The sequence below is a fragment of the Aquarana catesbeiana genome, linkage group LG01, assembly GCF_042186555.1.
Source record: "Aquarana catesbeiana isolate 2022-GZ linkage group LG01, ASM4218655v1, whole genome shotgun sequence".
NCBI lineage: Eukaryota > Metazoa > Chordata > Amphibia > Anura > Ranidae > Aquarana > Aquarana catesbeiana.
In genome coordinates, this window is record NC_133324.1 from 354,102,049 (window position 1) to 354,116,721 (window position 14,673).

The window sequence follows — 14,673 nt, forward strand, 5'->3', positions numbered from 1 at the left end:
TTTTTTTGCTTGTGTCCTTAGGTGATTGACCTGTTCTCCGCTAAAGCAGTATTTTCTTTATATAAACAATTTCGTTTTTTGATTCTGACTGCTTACTACTTTTTGTCTATTTATGAGTTTTCGGGTAGGTACTCTTCAGTGTTTAGCTCCAATATCTAAATTAATGGAAAAATTTGTGCAGTCAATAACGTGTGACTTGGGGCGTACAGCCTATATACTAGTGAGGTCAATGTGAAGGAAGGAGGTGAGGGAAAGCAGAAGAAGGTGTGTTTGGAAACCACCAGAGAACCTCATACCAAAAAAGACAAAAAGTGATACAATGCAAATATCCTGGGATCTCGACAGACCAATCCTGTCCAGAGAATCAGGAACTACCTAAGGTGACCAAGGGACAAAAAGAACCCGGATGTAAGAGAAAGGGTGGGTACACGGCTACCCTGGTGGTGCTAAGACTAACACGTGTATTCCAAAGGGTGTGCAGCATGAAATGGGAAACCATTGCTTCCCACAGGACTGCAATGTATATCCAACCCGGCCGCTATGCAAGACGCCCCCAGCGTCACGCTGGGTAGTGTTGGGGTAGGGCATACTCACTTGGACAGCTGACGCACAAGCGACCAGCGCCTGGAGGGATACCCAACGCATGCTGGAGATGGAATCAACGTTGCTGGCGCCGCATCACCAAGAGGACAAGCAGAATGGGTAGAGATCAGTATTTCCAGAAATGCTGGAAACACTTTTTATGTACCAACATCCCTAAAAGTAATAAAGCAAAAATGTAGGTAGGAAATGGGATTTTAAAGGTACACCCAATATAAGGAAGAGCACTATCAATTAAAAATTTATACCAATATTTATTAATACAGTTTTACACAAAAAAGCAATAAAATGTGAAAACAGTTTTACATTCATAGTCAAAGGTAGACATCCTCAACCTAATATTGACAAATGAAGAGAAAGAACTGTAATCACAAAAAATTCTGATCATAACCACGTCCACAAATTTCAACATGTTTCGCCAGGAAGGCTTCATCAAGAAAATGGATGAGGATTTTTGACTATTCAACGACAGTACACATAAGAACAACCTTGGATGTATAAAGAAGAGAACAAAAATTAAAGATAAATAAATATATAGAAATGATACATGAAACATTTATGTTTATACAACTTAATAGCTCTTTAGCTTGTATAACCATGACTCCACCAAACCCCCCCCCCCCCCCAAAAAAAAAAAAAAAATTAAACACCAACCCCCACCCGACCCTACCCCAGGCTTGCACCCTCCCCCTCCATAATCTCCCAACCGACACAACCCCTACGTCAACTCCATACCTCTAAAGAGAGTTCCCGGGGAAGTCGCAGGACCCGCAGCGTTATGTGAGAGGGGAGGGGAGGAGGGATACCCCCAGAGTTCACTACCCCCTGTAGTCCAGAAAAATGCCTGATCACCCGTAGGGTAGGATGTATGTTATTAACGAATGAAGACCATCCAAGACAGGAGAAATAATCACAGTATCTGTAACATATATCATAGATAATATTATTTATTATATTGGGTGTACCTTTAAAATCCTATTTCCTACATACATTTTTGCTTTATCACCAAGAGGACAGCCAAACAAAAACAACCAGTCCGCATGCCTCAAAGAAAAAAAAATCGCAATATTTGTATTTACAAATAATGATACAGAGTTTCCCTGTATGTTGGCACTGGTTCCTTGCTGTGAATAAGACAACCTGCAGTGCATAGCACACAATGCAGATTTATAGACAGAGGAATTGGGAGTTATTCACTTTATTGTGGTACACCCTGCCATTTTGTCTTTGCTTCCAGTTCAAGAAATGCATATTGGCATATTTGTTAACTTTTGTAACTTTGTATGTAAAAAAAAAAAAAAAAGTTTTCAGTATTATCCAAAAACTTGTGGTAATAAAATGACGTCTTCAAAAGACTCACTATGGCTATAAAAAAGTAACTTGGTTGGTTTGTTTAATCTCCAAAATATGGTCATTTTGTGGGAGGTTCCACTGTCCTGGTGCTCCAGGGCCTCCAAAAATGTGCTGGTTAGTCAGGAAATTGTATGTGTAATTTATGTTCCTTTAAAAGCCCAAAGGTGCTTCTTGGATTATGGGCCCCTCGATGCATCTAGGCTGCGAAAAAGTCTCACATAATGTACACAGATTTGGGGGGGGGGGGGTTTACCAAAGAAAAGATTAATTTGCAAAATTTTGTTACAAACTCAGAAAACGTGTTTGGTTTTTTTTTGTGTTTTTTTTTCGAAGTTTTTGGTATTATTTTTTCATTTTATATAGATCATCTGAGCTTTTCAGAAAGCATTGGGTGGGCGGCGGCGGGGGGGGGGGGTGTTGAAGTTACACTCAATAAGGAGAGCTGAGAACTGATTGGAAGAGAGGGACACACCACCTTCCCTTCACACAGAAACCTAGCTGAGGCTGACAGTTACAGGGTGTGTGCTGCAGCTCCCTCCCCATCACCTTTTTAACCCTTGGTGTCAGGTAAACTTGTCAGAAGTGACTCATTCATATAGCAGAGGAATGAGGCAGCAGAGAGAAATCACACTTGGTGCTCTGCATTGAGACTAGTAATCAATATAGAGGGTTCTGCTTTGTTCATATTTAATGTCTGAAGTTTACAAGCACTTTAAATATTAGCTTGCAATGCCAAGCTGCATTTTCTAAAGCTAGCAAAATACTTTCTTGTATTTAGAGGTATAGTCTCCAAATAAAGAGGCATCATTTTGTCTCTGTAAAAATGAGAGAAAATGCAGTTCAGTGTTAGAGGAAGATGCAGTAGATTTCTTTCCCCCACGTTGCCACTATATTGAAGAGAGAGCTTCATGCAACATGCTTGATAACATTGCTAAGCTCATTGCCTCTGTCTGCGGAAGTCTTGGCATTGTTCAGCCTGATTCTTCTCCTTCCCACCTAATTCCTTTTGAGCACAAAGACCTCCAAAAACTTGCAAAACATTCCTTGTTCATGAAGGTGACGGGGATGAAGCCGGTGGGTTTAGTGAGTGTGTGAGCGCAGTCATGCACTAAAATATGCGAGGCTGATGTTGCTGAGACTGGTGTACCTCCAGCCCCCTGGAATGGCAGACTCATTCCCACACACAGTGAACAAGATGGAGGTGTTTCATTTCCTCACAGGACATATTTATATTGTTTTAGTCACTCCTGAAAGGCTTTTCGTTCCCCTAAAAAGAGTTGGCAACAAAGTGGGCTGTTCCTGTGGTTGTGGTTGACCCTGCCTTTTCTGTTCTAAACAAACAGTTCACTGTACCTATTGAAAATGTTCCTTCTTTAAAAGATTCCGATGACAGAAAATTTGAGATGCTTTTACAAGCTCTCTTTAACTTGGCAGGCCCAGCAGCCTTGCAATCGGCTCTCGCTGCCGTTTCTTTGTGTGAAATTAGAACTAACTGGACTAGGACAATGACGGAGCAAGTGCCTTCACTCTTATGGCTAAAGGCTTGGGCAGCAGAAGCTGCCTGCAAAAGGCATCTCACACTTATGCCCATCCTGGGAAGATGCCAGTTTGCTGAGACTCCTGGCTAATTCATAAAAGTGGTCACGTGTAGGAAGGTTTTGCTTCATTAGAAGAAAGGTACCAAAATTGCCCTTTTATTAGGCGCCTCTATCTCCTGTAAATGCAGAGCACCTGCATGCTCTAACCAGGCTTGGCCCACACAGTCCACCAAGCCTTTCCGAAAGCCCTTATCACAATGAAGGGCCACAATCAATCATAAGAGTGGAGAGAAGTCTGTTGCAGTTTACATCATTCTGGGTTACAGACATCCCAGACCTCTATGTTCAATCGGTGATTTCGAAAGGGTACACGATAGATTTTGAAACTCTATTGTCTCACTGCTTTCTTCTTTCAAGTCAACCAAAAAAAATTCCAGTGACAGATATGCAGAATGATCTGAACCAACTCTTGTTCTGGGGAGTTGTACCAGTACGATCACAGGACAGGTTAGGGGAAGTCTACTCAAACCTGTTCATGATACACAAGCCCAAGGGGGAGTATTCTCCCTATTCTGTGCATAAAATCCCTCAACAAATTCCTTCTAATTCCAAAATTTCTCATGGAGTCCACAAGGTCAGTAGTTGTATCTCTAAGTCAAAGGGAACAAATTGCATCTGTGAACATTGAAGGTGTCTATCTGCGTGTTCCCAATTTACCCATGTTATCAGTGATTTCTATTCTTTGCCGTGGCAAACAACTATTACCACTTTGTGGCTTTGCGCTGCCCTTTGGCCCAACCCTGTTTTCCTAGGGTGTTCACAAATGTCTTGGCACCCTTGCTTGCCCACGTTATAACTTGGGGCATTTTAAGTGACAAGATAGCTAGCTGACCTTTTCATGAAGGATTTGTCTCCCCTACAACTCTCTACAAATGTTCAAAAGACAGTTCAGCTGCTTAATTGGGTGATCAGTTTTGACAGATCTGCTCTCCAGTTTCCCTACCCCTGGAATACTTGGATCTAACCCAGGACACATCCCAAGCAAAAGTCTTTCTTCCAAAAAAAGTTCTTTGTCCTAAATGCTCAAGCTCAACAACTGAGATCCAAGAGAAATCCCACAGTGACACTTGCTATGAGAGTTCTGGGTCTAATGGTGGCCTCCTGCAATCAGTACCTTTCACCCAATTTCAGTCAAGTACTCTGCAACTAAATCTTCCATCAGCATGGAAAAGCGAAGCATGCTCTTTCCCTGATCTAGCAATGCTCCTAACTAGTCAGACAAAAACTTTTTTGTCTTGGTGGTTCACCACCCTTACTCTAATGGGGCGTACACACCGTCGGACTTTTCGGCTACAAAAGTCCGACAGCCGTCCGACAAATTTTCGACGGACTTTTGGCAGACTTGCGGCTGACTTTCTAAGGAGCGGACTTGCCTACATACGATCACACAAGTCCAATGGATTCGTACGTGATGACGTACACCGGACTAAAATAAGGATGTTGATAGCCAGTAGCCAATAGCTGCCCTAGCGTGGGGTTTTTGCCCGTCGGACTAGCATATAGACGAGCGGATTTCTGGGTCCGGCGGAGTTACGACGTAAAGATTTGAAGCAAGTTCCAAATCTAAAGTACGTCAGATTTGCAACTGAAAAAGTCAGCTGAAAGTCCGGGGAAGCCCACACACGATCGGATTGCCTGCCGGATTTGGTCCGTCGGCGTCTGTCGGACTTTTGTAGCCTAAAATTCCGACCGTGTATACGCCCCATTACAGTGGGAAAAATCTTTTCTTCACCTCCATTTGGAAAGTTCTTAGAACAGATGCAAATCTGTTAGACTGGGAAGGAGCCTTATAATCCTTGATAGTTGGGTAACATGGTCAGGAAAAGAAGCCAAACTTCCCTTCAACTTCTTGGAACTAAGAGCTCTCAGGTTGTCCCTCCAGTACTGGACCCTTCTTCTAAAGGGACACTCAACTCTGGTGCAGTGACATTGCTACCACAGGGGCATTTATCAGTCATCAAGGAGCATGAGGAGCTTGGCTGCCTTGAAGGAAACAAACCAGATTCTCTTATTGACAGAAAATCACTGCCCAGCAATTTCTGCTGTTCACATCCCAGGAGTGCGGATAGCTGGCAGGTAGATTATCTCAGCCACCACCTCTTGGATCAAGGGGAGCGGTTTCTTCATCCACGTGTGTCCAGTCTGATATGTCAAAAATTGGGGACTTTGAATTTGGACATCATAGCCTCCAGAAACAACAACCCTCCCACTAAGCTTAAAATGAAATAGGAAGTCGGTGATTCTTTTGGCACCAAACTGGCCTAGAAGAACCTAGTACAGTACACAGACCTACTCCAACTTCCAGCAGACGGCACCTAACTTCTTCCCAACAGACCAAATCTGCTATTTAAAGGCCTTCTATTCCACCATGCTTCAGAGTCTCTAACTTTAATGACATAGCTGAAACCCAGGTCTTAAATGATAGAAGGGTTTCTGAGTCTATAAATCCTACCATGCTGAAGGAAAGAGAGGCCACTTCCAGGAAGAACTATTATGGTACTGGGAAACTTTGCTCGGTGTGAGCGCAGTCAGTTCAATCCCAGAGATTACTCTGTGCCACGCATTCTGGTCTTCCTACAGGTCTTGACCAGAATCTAGCTTTTAGCACCCTGAAAGGGAAAGTATTGGTCTTATCCATTTTCTTTCAAAGTCCTTTTGACTTTTCACTTTCTTGTAAAAACCTTTATTCAAGGCGTTTCCAAACCGCAGCACTAACTTAACAGAGTTTGCATATTCTGTCTGTGTGGGTTTCCAATTTCCCCCAGGTACTCCGGTTTCTTTTCACACGCCAAAGACATGCTGGTAGGTTAATTGGCTCCTGTCTAAATTGGCCTGTGTATGTATGAATGTGAGTTGGGGACCTTAGATTGTAAGCTCCTTCAGGGCAATGATTGATGTGACTGTACAATATATGTGTGAAGTGCTGCGAAAATTCACAACGCTATATAAGTACCCATAATTGATAAAATGTTAGGCCCCTTTTGCAGCACGCCGTGCTTCCCTTGGACCTTAATTCAGTTTTCTCTGCCCTGCAAAAATCACCCTTTGAACCCACCATGGATTTTCCCTTAGAGCTTTTTGGCAGTAAAGTAGCCTTTCTGGTAGCGATTGGGTCTGTCAGATGTGTCACCGAATGGCCCTTTCCCTATACTCTACAACATCAAGTACCCATCCTCTCTTCCAAAGGTGGTTTCAGCGTTCCATCTCCATGAGGATATTATAATGCCATCCTTGTGCCCTGTTTTTTTAGCATCCAAAGAAATGCTCTATCATTGGCTGGATGTAGTCAGAGCAATTAAAGTGTACCCAAAAGCTACTCCTTACATTAGACAAACTTATTCCCTGTTTGAAGCGAGGGGATCCTTGCAAGGATCACCCCGCTTCAAAATCCACTATTGCACAGTGGGTAAGGAGTTTAATTACATGAGCCTAGTAGTTGTAAAGTCACATGTATTAATTACTTTGATTCTCTGTTTTAGGTCAATGTTCAGTACAGTGTGTGTGTTTTCCTAAAATTATAATGCTAAATACCTTCTTTGCAGAGCCCTGCTGTCCTGTCATGTTACCTCCCATTTTTTATTCAACTGCTTGCTGACCGCTGCTTGACGAAGTATGTTGGCAGAATGGCACAGCTGTGCAAATGGGCGTACCCGTACATTCCTCCGTCATCGCAGGCTAGCGTGCGCACGCCTGGCTTTGTAAGGCCACCCACCATGGAAAAAATAGAAAAAGGACCAGGGGACAGAGATGCGAAGATGCAGATGGGGTATATCGGGGAGCAGGGTAGCTCACCTGTAAACCAGCAATGTCAAATGTAAAATTATTTCCGAACTCCAGGGGAGAGAGAAGGGGTAATCCTGATGGATTAGACAACCATTGAGGCTGGGAATAAGTGTACGGTCAGCTTCAGCAACCGCCCCACTTCCCCACCCTCATGCTTTTTTTTTCTCAATTTTGAAAACTATATTTTTTACTTTCTTGCTATGAAACATACCCAATAAAAAAAATTAAAAAAAAAAACACATTTCTTTATCAATTTGGGCCAATATGTATTCTGCTACATATTTTTGGTAGAAAAATCCCAATAAGCATATATTGATTGGTTTGCGCAAAAGTTATAGGCCCCTTTCACACGGCAAGCCCCCTCGGATCCGCCTGTCCGTTTTTCAGGCGGATCTGAGCGGGCCATCCATTGACTCCTATGGGGAGACAGATGTCAGCGGAGATATGTCCGCTGACGCACATTCGCCAATCCGATCCACTAAAATCAGATGTATGGCGATACGTTCGCCATCCGTCTGAGCGGATCGGATTGCATAAGATCTGATGAAAACGGACATGCTGTCTGTTTTGAGGCCAGAGCATCTACAAACTAAGATATTTTTATGCCATTTTTATTTATTTTATTTTATTTATTTTTTCAATAGTAATGGCAACTAGCGAATTTATTTATTTTAATTTTTTTGTGGGATTGCGGCTTACAAATCAGACGCCTGACACTTTTTTGGGAACCAGTGTCATTATTACAGTGATCAGTGCTAAAAAATATACACTGTTGCTGTACTAATTACACTGGCAACAGCTGGAGGTCCGCTAATTGCATATCCCTGGCCTATTGGATGCTTTCTTACTGTGTGGGGGATGGACTCTCTGTATGAACAGAGATCCGTGCTCCTGCTTAGCAGGAACACAAGATCTCTCTGTTCATACCTGACAGGACAGCAATCTGTCTTGTTTACATCAGTAGAACGCTGTCCTGTCTCTCTGGGGAGCAATCATGGGTGGTCGGCAGACATTGTGTCCGCTGGACCCGCTGATTGGCTCCCCCTCTGGCTATTAAAGAAAATGACGTACAGGTACGTTGTTTCGTGCAATAGAGCCGACCTGCCACGGTATATGTATATGTTTAAAGGATAAGTTCACCTTTTTGATAAATAAATGCACATCTTTTTGCAGGTAAAAAAATGTGTGCATGTATTTATTTTCTTTTTTTTTTTTTCCCCTTGAAGTCTGAAAAGCATTGCACCTACAATCAGCAGATTGCAGCTGAGCAAGGCTGCATGTTACATATACAGGTGAAACAGGTAACATTCCAAAAGGTGAACTTCTCCTTTAAGTTATTGGTAATCTCTATATTTTTTGTGCAATGTAGAGTTAGTGGGATGAGTGTTTTTTAGTCTTTTACATAATCAACTTATTAATTTCCTTTTATTAGCAATTTTGTTTACTACTACGACTTCAAATTTAAATTATAGGGCAAATTTTGGGTTCCTAAATGCAGTAGACTTTGTATTGGCAAGTTTGTTGACATAGGAAATTATTTTGAAGCAATATGTTCATAGTTGTTCCACTGGGAAAAATGATCTTTTATGGAAACCTTTATATTAAACACACTTTAACTGATGTCAGTTTATAGCAAGAGTTACAGCTAAATCGTGTATCCATGTAAATTTTACTTGCGGCAGTATATGATAATTATTTGACTACTTTACAACACTAGAAAAATGAGGCCTAGTAACCTCAACTGGCCAATAAAAGTAGAAGTAATAATAACTTCTTTGGATACAAGGTCAGTCTCCTTTTTTTTTTTTTTTTTCTTTTTCTTTTTTTAATGTGGTGTAACAAATTGCATACAAATGGAACATGAGGATTTAATGTACATGACTCCAGTAAAGAAGTAAATTATCCCACTAGGTAAAGTGCTTGTGTCTCTAAAACGCTGAGCTTAAAAAATAATAATGATATTATCATGAAAACTGTTATCTGCATTGTTTTGTCTACTTTGCAGCAAGAAGAGAAATCACAGTGGTGATAGCCTACTGGCCAACACTGAGGGAGATCACACACATGTTCTTGTAAACTTTACGGGTAACAGATTTGTATAATTACTGGCATTCCTGTGTATGAGCCAGTGCTTGGGAGAGAGTGATGTTTAAAGGCAAAAGAACTTTGACAAAGTAAATATAACAAACACGCTGATTTATTGCCATTTCTGCACTCCCTTTCTCCTTTTTTTTTTTTTTTTTTTTTGGCTTTTGCAAGCTGGGCTTGGAAACCCCTGTGCCAAGAACATAGTGTTGGATGATAAATGGCCACACTGATGTATATCATTAGTAAAGCTCACGTTGTTTGCGGCTGACAAAAATGTACAAGACCCAACATGGGAATAGTAAACCGTGAAACTGGAAAAATATGCGACAGATTAGAAAATAAACATTAAAGGAATGCCAATAAGAGAAGAGTGTCTCTTTAGTGCATCAGGCACTGAATATAATAAAATATAGTATTGCTTGTTTGTGTTATTGTGGTATTTTTGCTGTGTTCTGTTAAGCCATGAATTGCTTGTTTGTTAATCAGAATCCACGCAAGGCAAGAGTGACAAGAAGATTTATTGTTGCAGAAGGATTATATATGAACACAGGTGACATATGCCCTCTCCCACAACTGGTAAGTAGGTTCCATGTCTAGATTAGACTTTTTGACATCTATATCTTATCTGAGCTATTTAGGGGTGTGTGTGTGTGTGTGTGTGTGTGTGTGTGTGCGCGTGTGTATGTGTGTGTTTGGTAAGACGGTAGGCATGGGAAAGGGGGTATGATGGGAAGGAGGAGAGTGCTGTGACTGGTGAGGGGGGTGAGTTGAGGGGGCTTTGACATTGGGGTAAGCTGATTTGTGGGTTGGGTGCCGTCTTTTGGGGGAAGGCTTCCAGATTCTGATAAGCCACCCGCCCGCAGACCCCGACAGCCAACGGCCAGGGTTGTCGGAAAGAGGCCCTTCTCCTCATCAATATGGGGACATGTTGAGGGCATGTGGCATGGTACAGTTCAGGAGGTGGGGGGGGCTGTTCGCTCGTCCCTTCACCTTTTCCTGACCTGCCGGGCTGCGTGCTTGTATAAGGGTCTGGTATGGAAAACGGCATGTGGGGTTCCCCTTAAAATCCATGCTAGGCCTGGTATGCTCTTGGAGGGGGAACCCATGCCTTTTTTTTTTTTTTTTTTTTTTTTTTTAATATATGGGCGTGGAGTTCCCTCTAAAGATTCATACCAGACAGTGTCTGCCTTGTCAGGATCAAAGTCGGACCCACAGTCGTATGACTCGTGTCGTACCAGTGTGGACCAGGCCTAACAAGCCAGGAAAGTACAAATTTCCCCCAAATGCCTCCTTTTCAGAAAGTATACAGTCCAAGGTATTTAGTGTAGAGCTACCCTCGTAGGAGCCGCTTAATGTATATTTGGTTCTGTACTCTGCCTCTCAACCCCAAGAACGGTCTCAGCCCCTCTGGCACACCTGCTTTTATATTAGTGTAGAACCCAGCAACAGAAAGAAAACACAATAATGATAATCCATGAAGATTATTTACCGAGACCCTGGGTTCCGTCACTCCATCAGCTGTGGTAGTAAATAGAGACTCACACACACTATTAATGGACCACTTATAAATGTTTACTATGGTGAAGAATAACACAAGGAATTGGTGTGAGTAACAGATAAACACAGGTTATGATTGGCAGAAGGCATTTGTTCAATACAATAATATCATGCACTTGTATCCAGTAACAAGCTAATAGGGGTATATGTGAACAGGTGCACAGGGAGATAGATCCTCAATACTTTTAACACATGTATTGAATACCTTCCCACTGAGGCCTCAGCACACAGACCAATGCACACAGAAATTGCACAAACAGTGAATACAACAATACCATGCAAGTTCTAACTATAGTTCACCAAATGGCTCCCCCTAGATTGCAGTTCAGAGAAATTCTCCAGTGTAGAGCAGTAAAGCTTTGTCAAAGGATTAAAGCGGTGAATGTTCCTCAAGTTCCAGTTTTGTCTTCAGCTAGCTTATTTTATACTGCCGTGTTGAGTTGTGTGATTAATTGTAATCCACAAGATACAGAGAAATCGCAATAACTGTAGAATCTGATGCTATGGATTCCTTAGCTGAAGAAACTATTCTCACTTGTGATTCCTTTTATGTATGAGTAATAAAGTACTGACCTTGCAGCGCAGGGGAGAAAGACAAAACCCCAAAGTCTGATTGTAAGATGCTCAGGTGCTGCAGTTCCACAGCCGTGGAACTACAGGTCTCAGCGGCAGTCTGTATGGAAGAAACTCACTTAGCAATATTGCAGTCACTACTTGGATAGGCGGGTGCCTTCTCACCACTATGGATCCCGGCTGTAGACTCCGTCCAGAACCTCCTGCAGGTGTCTCCGTCAGTGAAGATGGCGCAGCCACGCCGTGCTGCTCCTCCCGGTGTGCTGGAAGGTAGATGGCTTCAAATGCTCTGAAGCGCAGGCCGATCCTCCTGCTCGATTAGCAGGGCTGTTCACAAGGATCCCTCTGGGGCAGGCAATCTGCTCTCCGCTGTAGGCCACAGTCTCTCAGCCAAGGTCACACACACAGACCTCCTGCTGGTTGTTGAATGGCGTCCGGAGGCCGAAAGCAGGCCACGCCTGTCCTTTTATCTGTTTACCCAGCAGGCTGTTCTGTGACTTGGCATTGTGGGTCCAGTAGTTCCCAGACTGATTTAACAACATGAGTCACTTCCTCATCAAACTACATGTCCCACAATGCATAACTGTTTGCTTCTTAAATGATTTATCAGGAAAGATCCTGATAACGTTTCAGCGGTCACTAGAGGGAGCCAAACCCTTACTTAAGAAACAATGAACTATTCAACATAACAATAAAAGCAACCCTGTGCTACATTAGTAAGAGGCATGGTAAGTTTTGTTTCTTTTTTTGTTTTTTAAGTTGTCATTTTTTCCCACAATTCTTGGGGGGGGGAGAATTTATTATTATTTTTTATTTATTTATTTTTTTACAAAAACTTGTCCTATTAACAAGTTATTTCTCACAGCATATGCATGCTTGCAATTACACCCCAAAATACATTCTGCTACTCCTCCTGAGTATGGCGATACCACATGTGTGAGATTTTTACACAGCCTGGCCTCATACAGAGGCCCAACATCCAAGTAGCACGTCCAGGCGTTCTAGGAGCATAAATTACACATATCATTTCATGACAACCTATCCCACTTTTGAATTCCCTGGAGCACCAGGACAATGGAAACGCCCACAAAATTACCCCATTCTGGAAAGCAAACACCCCAGCGTATATTCTATGAGGCATTATGAGTCTTTTGAACCTTTCATTTTTTTCCACAAGTTTTTGGAAAATGTGGAAAAAAAATGAAAACTTATTTTTTTACACAAAGTTGTCCATTTATAAGATATTTCTCACACACAGCGTGTACATAGCAAAAATGACACCCCAAAATACATTTTGCTACTCCTGAGTATGGCGATACCACATGTTTGAGACTTTTACACAGCCTGGCCACATATAGAGGCCCAGCATCCAAGTAGCACCTCCAGGTGTTCTGGGAGCATAAATAACACATATCATTTTCTGACTACCGATTACATTTTTGAAGGCTCTTCATGTTTCTAACACATAGCCTCTACATACCAAATATCAAAAGATTACCAGTGGTTTTAGTAGTGCAGTGGTCCACAGAGGAGAGCAATCGGTCCAGGCAACAGGCAGGGATGTGGTCAGCAAAAGCTACTGTCCATAGTTCGTACAGGCAGAGATACTGTCAGCACAGCCAAAGCATTTGTCCAGGTAACAGGCAGAGATGTCTAGGCAGAAATGCTGTCCATAGACAGAGGCAGCAGGCAGACATATGGTCAACACAGCCATAGTATACGTCCAGGAAGAAACATGGTCCATAAAGCCCTGGTTTATCAGAGGCAGCTATATGTTCAGCACAGCCAAAGTATTGGTTCAGGCAGCAGGAAGGACCATCAAGCTTGTAGACAGGGGTAGAGGCTTCTGCCACCCAAATCTCTTTGAAGCCTCCGGACACAGACCCCTGTTCTGGGAACACAGAAAACCAAAAACTGGTTTTCTCTACTGAGAATGCTATTCTGAAGCCTCTCACATATGTGCGACCCCTGTGTACTGAAAATATTAGGGCAAAAGATCAGTCCAAGTGGCAGGCAAAAAACATGCAAAAATTGTAGAAACTGCGCCTTTTCCTACTCAAACAAGCGCTTCTGGATTAAGTGAAAAATATATTTATTTCCTCAATAGGGATAGATTGTTGCCAATTCAGGCTAAAGCAGCTAACATGAACCCCTCAGGGCACAATAAAAACAAATATATACATACACAAAAGGCAGCGCTATAAACTGAAATAATACAATACAAATATTTAAAGGTATTGTCATGCAGTGTGTGTATGTGTGTGTGTATATGTATGTATATATGTATGTATATATATATATATATATATATATATAATATATATAAATTAGTGGAAGTCCACAATATCACAATATATTGCAGCTAGATTTTAAATTAATTCCGTGGTTAGTGAAATGAGACTGTCCAGAAAGAAGTTTAATTTGCACTCTCAAGATAAGCAGTCACCAACACCTCCACATGTGAAGAACCAGGTGGGTACATACTTCCCCTTTCGAATTAAGCTGTTACCAGAATAAACAAGATCACAAGCATGCCTCCAATCACGTCAGGGTGTGGCTTTATGACGACATCAGTGATGTCAGCATGCCGCTCAGGGATACTGCGTTCACTACTCCTGGAAAGGGCAGCTGAATGTGGTAGGAGACACCACGCTATCCCTGTATGGTCTGCTGATGTGATCTGTGATCTTGTCTAATGATGTATATGCCTGTTTGCAATTTTGTTTGTGTAAGTGCAATTCTTAAGAGGGGGTTCTGTGTGGAAAAGCAATAAATGAAACGCGATTACACTATGGAGTTTTTTTCTCCTTTTTGTTCTGAATTAAGCTCATCATTGTGTAATCCAACCTTCTGATGCAGCTTCCCTGGGTGATTGGAGGCAGAGAGACCAAACCTATGTGTTTTATGCTTGTGATCTAATTGATTCTGGTAAGAGTTTAATTTGAAGGGGGAGGTGTGTACCCCCCTGCTTCTTCACGTGTGGAGGTGTTGGTGACAGCTTATCATCTTGAGAGTGGAAATTTAAACTTTCTGGACAGTCTCATTTCACTAACCACGAAATCAATTTAAAATCTAGCTGCAATATATTGCGGACTTCCTACACACACACACACACACACGC

The 14,673-nt window shown here is 42.2% G+C and overlaps 1 protein-coding gene across 1 annotated transcript in view; it reads left to right on the forward strand.

Moving 5' to 3' along the window:
- SPTLC1 (serine palmitoyltransferase long chain base subunit 1) overlaps positions 1-14,673 on the forward strand; it is a 186,507-nt gene that overhangs the window by 85,657 nt on the left and 86,177 nt on the right. The window contains exon 8 of the mRNA XM_073632847.1: positions 9,909-9,998. Coding sequence (XP_073488948.1) covers positions 9,909-9,998 — 90 coding nt within the window. The remainder of the gene's footprint in view (positions 1-9,908; positions 9,999-14,673) is intronic.